The 8,656-nt window shown below is 68.1% G+C and overlaps 1 protein-coding gene across 1 annotated transcript; it reads left to right on the top strand.

Moving 5' to 3' along the window:
• Window positions 1-1,161: 1,161 nt before the first annotated feature.
• On the top strand, window positions 1,162-7,877 carry MAB21L4 (mab-21 like 4). Its single transcript, XM_052638106.1, has 6 exons — window positions 1,162-1,166; window positions 1,333-1,919; window positions 4,820-5,045; window positions 6,122-6,275; window positions 6,698-7,054; window positions 7,785-7,877. The coding sequence occupies exons 1-6, from the start codon at window positions 1,162-1,164 to the stop codon at window positions 7,875-7,877; spliced, it is 1,422 nt and encodes a 473-aa protein (XP_052494066.1).
• Window positions 7,878-8,656: the final 779 nt, after the last annotated feature.

The following is an 8,656-nucleotide window of genomic DNA, read 5'->3' as shown; positions in this document are numbered from 1 at the left end:
TGAGAATCCTTGAGTCACAGACAGTGGCTCCAGACGCAGGCAGGGCCCCATGCCAAGGGTCAGGTCAGGGCGGAAGGGCCCCAGCTCCTCTCCCTGCAGGTCAGCATTCTCCTGGCAGGTGGCGCGGGAAGCAGGCGGGATGAGCAGGGCACCAGGAGGGCTGCTAACAGCGTGGGCTTGAACCCCTAGAGCTGCCCTGGGGAGGGGCAGGCATGCGCTGGGCTAACTGGGCTAACCCTGAGGGCAGGGCCAGCCAGGGCGGAGGACGTGAATCTATTTTCTCTTGACCCTCAGGAGCTGCCTTGTGAGGTGGTGGGCTCCTTGTCCTGGGAGGTGTGGAAGCGGAGACACCCCCACGGGGGCTGCAGCTTCTTAGCGGGGTCTCCAAGCACCAGGAAGAGTGCTTGATGCCGGTCCTGCCCACAGCGTTGAAATGGGCACAGCTCCCTGGGTGTCTTGGGCGGGGGCGGGGGCAGGGGCTCCCCTGGAGTGCTGCAGGGACAGCGTCTCCAGACGCCTGGCCAGGGGAGGGCCCCATACTCACTGTCTGCAGACCGTGCAGTGGCTGAAGGCAGATGCACAGCCAGCCGGGCGGGGCCCGGGGTCGGCAGGGCAGTTCCCGAGGCTGGTTGGGATTTGTGAAGTGGCAGGCGGGGCTGGGCCATGCTGGAGGGGGCGGCAGGGCGAGGCTTCCCAGGCTGGCCAGGCAGGCCCAGAGAGGCACCCTCTGGAACCGGGCTCGGTCCAGCACCAGGCCCCGGGGGTGAAGACTCCTCTCAGGCCGAAGGGCAGGTGGGTGGGAGGTGGGCCCCTCGGGGGTCCGAGGGCCTGGGGCTGGGCGCCGGGGCTGGACACATGCCCTGCAGGGGGAGGAGGCAGCGGGTTTGGGCTCCCTGCTTTACGCGGGCACAGGCGCCTGAGGGGCGTGGTGTCCGGGTTGCCATGGAAACACAGCCTCGCGGCCTGGTCCTCAGAGAGAGGCTGCTGGGAGGTGGCAGCTGCAGTGGACAGCTCCCACTGAGGGGTCTGGCGCGGCCATCAGCCTGCTCACCTCAGCCGAGCAGCGGGGATGGCCCACGTCCCACTCGGATGGCCCATGTCCCACCTGCGGCTACTGTGACGGGCATAAGGGTGGAAAAGGGGCACCCAGGACAGGACAGCATGGGGTGGGCGGGGGCCAGGCCCAGAGGGGCAAAGTCCCGAGCCTGGACGCCCTTGGGCCTGGGCCGTGGAGCCGCGGTGGCGGGAGGGAAGCCAGGCCCCGCCCGCCTGGGACGTTCCTAATCGCTGATGCCTGACTCACCCTCACTTCAAAGCCGGGGCCCCACTCAGCTATTTAGCCACTGCACCCCGCCCGCCTGCCCGCCAGTCGCTGGTGGGAGCCAGCCCGCTTGCTGCCGGCGCCTCGCCCGTTCGCGCGGCTGCGCCTGCAGCCATGGCCATGCAGGTGCCCCTGTGGCACCACTACCTGCAGGCCCTGCGCTCGCGGGCGGCGTCCCGGGTGCAGGAACACCAGCGCGCCGAGGATGTGGTGCTCACCCTGCTGGAGCGCGTGCACGCCCTGGACCCCCGCTTCCTCGTGGACTACTCCCGGGACCTGGAGGCCTTCCAGTTTGCCCTGCGCTCCTCGGAGGGCCCGCTGGACATGGAGGTGCCCCTGTGGGTGGACGCCGAGGCCCTGGTGATTGAGGAGGTGGGGGCCGCCGAAGCAGGGGGCGGCCTGGGGTGCTGCCGCCTGGGCCTCCCCCAGGAAGCAGCCGGCCTGGAGCGCTGGAAGGCGGGCGATGTCTTCGAGGCCTCCCTGGAGGGCAGCGCCAGGAGCTGTGGCCACATCGTGCCCAGCAAGGTCCTGCGGGTCCTCAAGGACCTGCTGGTGGCGGCCGTCGTATACTGCAAGCACCACCGCCTCATCGCGCCAGGTGCGGGCGATTGCGCTCCATGCGCGTGCGAGGACGTGTGACTGTTCAGGGTGTGTGTGTGTAACGTGGGACTGTGGGGTCTGAGGGCACATGTGCGCATGTGTGGGTGTGTCTGTGAGGGATGGCAGGCCCGCGAATGCATGCGTAAGCACACGTGTGTAAGAGTGGGATGACAGGGTGGTGAGTGCATGTGTGTGTGTAAGTGTGGGATAGCAGGATGGTGAGTGCATGTGTGAACACGTGTGTGTGTAAGTGTGAAACTGTAGACTGTAGGATCGTGAGTGCATGTGTATGTGTGTGTAAGTGCACAAATGTGGGTGTGTAAGTGCATGCATGTGTGATCGTGTGTGTCTGTAAGTGTGGGACTGTGGGATCATAAGTGCATGTGTGCGCACATGTGAGGGGGGGTGTGTGCTGGTGTGCACAGCCCTGTTTCTATGTATGCTGGTGTCCTGGTCCTGGGCATGTTCTGTGGCAAGAAACTTTCCGCTGAGCGGGCTCTGGCCTCAGCATCTCCCTGGTTGCCCCGGTGATGTGATCTGATGGGTGGGGGCCATGGGCAGCACTCCTGACAAGCCCAGAAGTTGTGGGCCTCCTTCCAGCAGGGGCTGCCTAGACCTCAAGGGCGCCGGAAGGACAGATCCGTGTGGCGTGGGCCCAGGGTGGTGCAGTGCCTCCTCCAGAGGGCAGGGCTGCGGGGCAGGGCCTGGGACCGCGACAAGGTGCGCGGCTCTCCCGGGAGGGGCAGGCATGGGGTCCCTGTGGCTGTCGCCTGGAGTCCTCTTGGCCCCACATCAGCGAGTGGGATGGCAGCCACCTGAGGGGTGCTGACCTGTCCCGGGCTGCCCAGCGTACGGAGCTCAGGTCTGACTGCACGTCCAGGCTCAGGTCCTGCGGGTTGCGGGGGAGCCAGGCATCTGTCTGCAAGCCGACATGAGGACTCCGAGTCCACAGGGGGAGGCTACCCACCTGGCCCTCACAGGCCTGCTGCAGGCTGATGGCAGACGCGCCCCGCTGGGTGGCCGCAGCCTGTCATGGGTGCTCCTGAGCTCAGCCCTGCCCGCATCTTGTCCGGTCCCCTCTGAGCTTCACAGTGACCGCCGGCAGCTGGGCAGGGCTCGTCCCTCCTTCCTCCATTCCACGGGGCCCTGCCACATGCAGGGCTCTCTCTGCCCAGTGGCCAGGCCCCTCCTCCCCACCCCTGCTTCCTGCTGCAGGAAATTCCAGGCGTTGCTTCTGACACTTGCCTTAAAAGGGAAGCGGCAGCCCAGGTGCGGGGATTCAGGCCGCCCCAACCCTGGGAACCGGTGAGACCAGGCAGGCCGAGGCGGGGAGTGCCAGGGACGGTGGGTGCGGCTGGCTGCCTTCCAAGCCAGCTTTCTGTGAACAAAGGCAGATAAGGAAGCGAAACCACCCAGGTGTCTGCATGACAGGGGCCTCCAACCACACTGAATGGGAGGGGCTGGAGGTCCCTGAGCCCTTTCCCTGCTCAGCTGGTGGGGAGACGGGCCCTGCAGGGGACGGAGTGGCCCCAGTGGTAGGGCCGGGACCTGCTCTGGGCAGGGTCACAGGTGGCCCAAGAGCCGCCCTGCGGAGATTGTGGGGGAGGGGTCTTTGTACGGGGGTAGGGGGCACGCTGGCTGTTCCCTGAACCCCGGGGCCATGGGAGGCCCAAGGCAGGCAGTGCAGACCGGGCTCTCCAGCAGCGAGACAGCCCTCCAGAGCACGTGCTGGGGACTCCCTTTGGGACCTGATGACCCGCCCTCCGGGCCCCAGCTGGCCAGCCCCTGCCTCTGGCCTGGCACCCTCTCTGGGCAGCACTGGGAGGGCAGGGAAGACCCATCCTCATCCAGGCTGCACACAGAGCCCCTCCCGCTGCCCTGAGAGCGCCTGCTCTCTCCAGGGTGTGTGTGTGTCTGGGGGAAGGGACATGGAGCATCCCCTCCTGGTGGTCTGGGGCGCTTTCCAGGGCTAGGCGGGGCCCCTTGAGGTCTGGGGAGGAGGCAGGGAGTGGGAAGCAGGTTGGCTAGAATGTGCAGCAGGAGCCAGGCTCCGGTGCCAGGCCTGCGTGTCTGGTGGGGTCCAGGGCCTCCTCCTGGACGAGGCTGTGCCCAGCCAGCTCCTCACCACCCAGGCTGCAGGGCCACTGGGCGCTCACCTGGGCCTGGCCCTTCCTGGAGGGGTGTCACAGGTGGAGCCTGGAGGGGGCTCTTGGGTCACATAGGGGCACAGGGGTGGAAAGTGGGGAGCAGGCGGGTCTGATCAGGGGACATCCAGCTACAGCCAGGCCCCCTCGGGCTCTGGAGCTGGAATGCCAAAGAGGCTGCCCCCACCCTCTGGAGGACCCGCAGGGGCTACAGGCTGCGGGGAGGGAAGGACCCAACCTCCAGCAGCCCAGAGTGTCCCCAGCAGAGGGGCTGCTGTGACCCACCGGCCCGGGGTTAGGGGCCCACGGGTCCAGGAAAAGGGTGCTGAGGCAACCAGGGACTGAGGGGGCACTGGGTGTCCCAGGGCGTGGGGCACAGCCTTAAAATCAGCCTCTTCGAGCCAAGGGTTAGGGACCTCCTCCAGACCCCAGGGACCTGGCAGCCCAAACAACAGAAGCGCATTTCCTCCGTGCTCTGGAGGCTGAGGTCCCAGGTCCCAGGTCACGGTGCCCACGGCCTGGTCTCCCTGGGTGCGCCCCTGGACTAGAGATCCGCCCCCCCCCCCCACCCCGGGTGCTCCTGTGGGCTTTCCCCTGAGCAGGCCCCGACGTCTGTTCCGTAGCAGGTCTCACTGGCTCAGGGCCCCCCTCACGGCCTCAGTGTACCTTGTTAGAGGCACCTCCCGAGGTGTGGAGGTTGGGGTTAGGAGGCCGGCCTGGGAGAGGGGCTGGCTTAGCGGGTGGCCCATTGCAGGCTCCCTGAGCGTGGACAGCCTGAGGGAGGAGCAGCTCGGCCTGTCCCTGCGGGTGTCCAGCGGCTGGAGGACGCTCCACTTCAACGTGGTGCCCGTGGTGCGGAGGAGGCTCAGGATGCCCGCCCTGGAAGGGGCCCGGCTGGTGCCAGGGTTCCCTGAGGGCGCCCTGCGAGGGATCGTCCGCCAGGAGGCAGCCCTGGTGCCGGCCAGCGCCGAGCTCTGGAGGTAGGGCGCACTCCGGGTGTGCGGGGCCCCAGGGAGCCGGCTGGACGGGTGGCCCATCACCCCTCTGCTCCCCACTGCGGGCAGGCGGGCCTGCAGAGTCCCCTGCCCACCTCTGCCCCAGGCTCCTGAACAGCGCTGCTGTTTCTGGGGTTTCAGGGATCCCACCAGACTGCTTGCCCCCTGCTGCCAGCTCCTCGCCTCCCGGCGCTGAGGGATGGGGAGGCGCCCTCTGTCCCCCCGCAGAGAGGGTGCTGTCAGGCACCCGAGGGGGGACCTGGAACTCTGGGGGGCTGTCCTGGGTGGCCTCCTCTGTCACCCCACCCGGCGCCTTCCCTTCTGGTGGGACAGTGGAGAGGGTCGGGGGACTGACCTGGGAGCACAGGGCAGCGGGGAGGCCCCTTGGGGAGGGCGGTCAGTGTCCGAGGAGACAGGCATGGACCCTGGACTCTGCCCTTCCCAGACACGCATCCCCCACTGTGAGGGAGGGGCAGCCCCCACCCGGCCCTGGAGCCCCCACAGCCCCGCCTCAGGTCCCAGGTCCCCCCCAGGAGCCTGTGCCTAGGAAGAGCGGCCCGTCCTGCAGGGGAGGGGAGCCCTCCTCAGTGTCTGTGAGGGGAGGTGGGGGCACGGGGCTGTGGCTGAGCTCCCCTCAAACCCAGGGCTGGGGACTGGGTCCCATCCTGACCCGACCTGGCCTGGAGTGGAGACGCCACCCTGCCTGGCCGGGGGGCTTCACCCGGCCCCTGCCCGCCCACACAGAGCCACTGCTTCACCCCTGGTGGGTCATGGTGGCATCTTCCTGCCCACACGAAGAGGGCTGGACGTGCCTGGGGGTGCCCAGCCACCCCCCACGTCCTGGGCCTGAGCTTCTACCTGGAAATGGGACATTCCGCCTCTGAGGGCCCATCAGGGGTGGTTCCTGAATAGTGCGAGCGCCAGGCCAGCCCCCGTGTGGCCTGGCCATCCCGTGGGGCTGAGAAGGCAGCAGAGGCGGGGGACCGTCCTTTCTGAGCAGGCGCCTGGACAGCTGGGCGGCGCCGGTGCTGACCGCCCACGGTGTGTCTATCGGGCTCCAGGGTCTCCACTGATTACCTGCTCACCAGGCTGCTGGGGGCGCTGGGCTCCCTTCGGGGCCACCGCCTGGACAGCCTCTCCATCCTCGACCGGGTCAACCACGAGAGCTGGCGGGACGGCGGCTGGAGCCCCGGCCTGACCTTCAGCCACTTGAAGGTTTGTGGTCCCGCGCGGCCTCTCCCGGGCCCGTGTGCAGGGGGAGCGGCTGGGCTGAGGCCTGGGGGGTGTGCGGCAGGGCACCAAGCGACAGGAAGGGCCCCTGGCTGGGGGCTCGGGTTGGGGAGCAGGAGGTGCTGGGGGGCAGATAAGTCTATTCTGGTGGTTTTCAGATGCATTCAGGCATCCTGGACTCACAGATGAGGGCAGGGGCTGCGGGGCATCAGTAGGAGTTCATGCAGGACGGGGCACATGGGAAAGGCCCAGAGGATGGTGGGAGTTTCAGAAGCCCCTGAACTTGACCCCAGGGAGAAGACGGGCATCAGGATCGGGGCCTCTGGGACGCCTGGGGAGGTGCAGAGGCTGGGGCAGGCGCGGGCGGGCAGGGCCTCCCCGGGGTGAGCTGACCCGATGCCCCACAGACGGTGCTGCTGTGGGCCGCCGCGCTCTTCCCTGCGCCCGAGGACTGGGCGGAGCTTCAGGGCGCCGTGTACCGCCCCCTGGTGGTGCTGCTCTGCTGCCTGGCCACCAAGAACCTGCCACACTTCCTGCACCCCGAGTGGAACCTGCTGCAGGACGCGGGCCTGGACCTGGGCGCCCTCTACCAGCGTGTCGAGCACTTCGCCAGCCAGCCCGAGGCCGCCCTGCGCATCCACGCCACCCACCTGGGCCGCAGCCCCCCGCCGCGTGTGGGCAGCGGGCTCCGGGCGCTCCTGCAGCTGCCTGCCGGTGAGCCCGCCTACTGGGCAACTGCCTACTTCGACATCCTGCTGGACAAGGTGGGCGCAGAGGCTGGGGGGCCCGGCAGGTGTGGGTTCACGGTGGGTGGGGAGGGAGCCCTGCTGTGCAACCCCTGGTCAGGAGCCGAGGAAGGTGAGGCAGGTCAGTCCTCACTGGGGCAGTGCAGTGGGAGCATCAAGCCGTGAACGCCCCCAGCCGCCAGGGACCTCAAGGGCCAAGGGCCCATCTCTGGGAACAGGCCGTCTAAGCCTGCCCCTGGTGCCCCCTGAACCACCCGCAAACCCACACTGGACAAATGCTCAGAGCCCCGCCTGCCCCCCGGGCTCCGTTCCTCGTGATGAAGTGCGGCTGCCCCAGGCCTCCTGGGGACAGCTTCCTGCTGCTTCCCTGGACTCGGGGCTCCCTTGGCCATGCCCACATCCGGGTGTGTCTGCCAGCTGCCCCACCTTGAGCCCCCAGGCTCCACTGGCTCTGCTAGGTCTCCCCTGCCCCCCACAGAGCCCCTCCAGCTCCTGTCCAGTTCTCACCCCACCTTGAGAGCCCACACGGGCTCCTTCCAGGGTGCGTGGGGATGGGGGGGCGGCAGTACACCCGGGGGGGGGGGCCTTCCCTGTGTCAGACCCATCCAGGGAAGAGCCTGGGAGAGAGGACCCCAGGGGTGTCCACCCTCAGGGAGGGTTGCACAAGTGAAGACCGAGAGGGAGAGACCCAGGGAGCGCCCGATGGGCCCCGATGGCCCGTGACCCCACTGTCCCGCCCTGCCTGCAGTTCCAGGCCTTCAACATCCGGGACGAGCAGCGGGTCTCGGCCATGCAGAGCGTCTTCCTGAAGACCAAGGCCCTGGGTGCTGAGGATCGCTGAGCTGGGCACCCGGCTCACTGCCCTCTGCCAGCGGCACCGCCCACGGAGGCTCTGGGAACGTTTGGAGGAGGGAACGGGCTTCGCCTGGAGTGGATTTGGGGGTGGAGGGCCTTGTCCCCAGGGCCCACCTGCGCCTGTCCAGGGGCAGCCCCGTGGGCATCTGAGTGTGCTCGACAGTGGGTCTCGGAGGTCCCAGGGTGAAAGTGCTGTGTGCTCTGCGTGCTGAGCCCTCCGTGTGATGTCATCAAGGCCGAAAGCTGAGAGCCCTCGGGGGACCAGGAGCTCGTCTGCACCTACTGCTCCAGGTGGTGGGGCCTCTGAATCTGCCTTGAATCTGCTAGAGCACTGCTTGTGTCCGGGGGGCCGGGACCGCCTGCTTTCTGGACACCTGAAGTGGACAAGCTTGTGTGCAGACACCCTTCCCTGTCCCTGTGAACGACCCCTGTCCATCCCCAGTCCTCACCTGCTCGTTCATGAGGGAGCCACCCGCAGCCCCGGCCAGCGGCACCGTGGCAGAGGCACCCCTGCCGTGTGCGGGGGCTGCTCCTGGCAGGTGGTGCCCCCGTCCCTGCCCGTCTTGGCCCTCCGCTGTTTCCACCTCCGTTCTCCCATCAGCGCACTGCCGGCGGCCTGTGGCCCCTCCCCCTGCAGGGCTGCCCACCCTCTGGGCGCCCGGCCAGCAGGCATTCTGCAGTCTTCACTCTGCCTCCGAGGGACGTGGCTCCTAAGTTCTGAGCCACAGCCCATGCCCCAGGTCCTGAGAAGGTGGCTGCAAACCC

The sequence above is a fragment of the Budorcas taxicolor genome, chromosome 3, assembly GCF_023091745.1.
Source record: "Budorcas taxicolor isolate Tak-1 chromosome 3, Takin1.1, whole genome shotgun sequence".
NCBI lineage: Eukaryota > Metazoa > Chordata > Mammalia > Artiodactyla > Bovidae > Budorcas > Budorcas taxicolor.
Note: the sequence above shows the minus strand (reverse complement) of the source record. Positions and strands in the feature narration are given on the sequence as shown.

Excerpts from the sequence above, each read along its gene's own strand:
- MAB21L4 (XM_052638106.1), top strand. Across the intron at positions 1,920-4,819 it reads CCACCGCCTCATCGCGCCAG|GCTCCCTGAGCGTGGACAGC; the intron begins GTGCGGGCGATT and ends GGCCCATTGCAG. Across the intron at positions 5,046-6,121 it reads GCCAGCGCCGAGCTCTGGAG|GGTCTCCACTGATTACCTGC; the intron begins GTAGGGCGCACT and ends ATCGGGCTCCAG.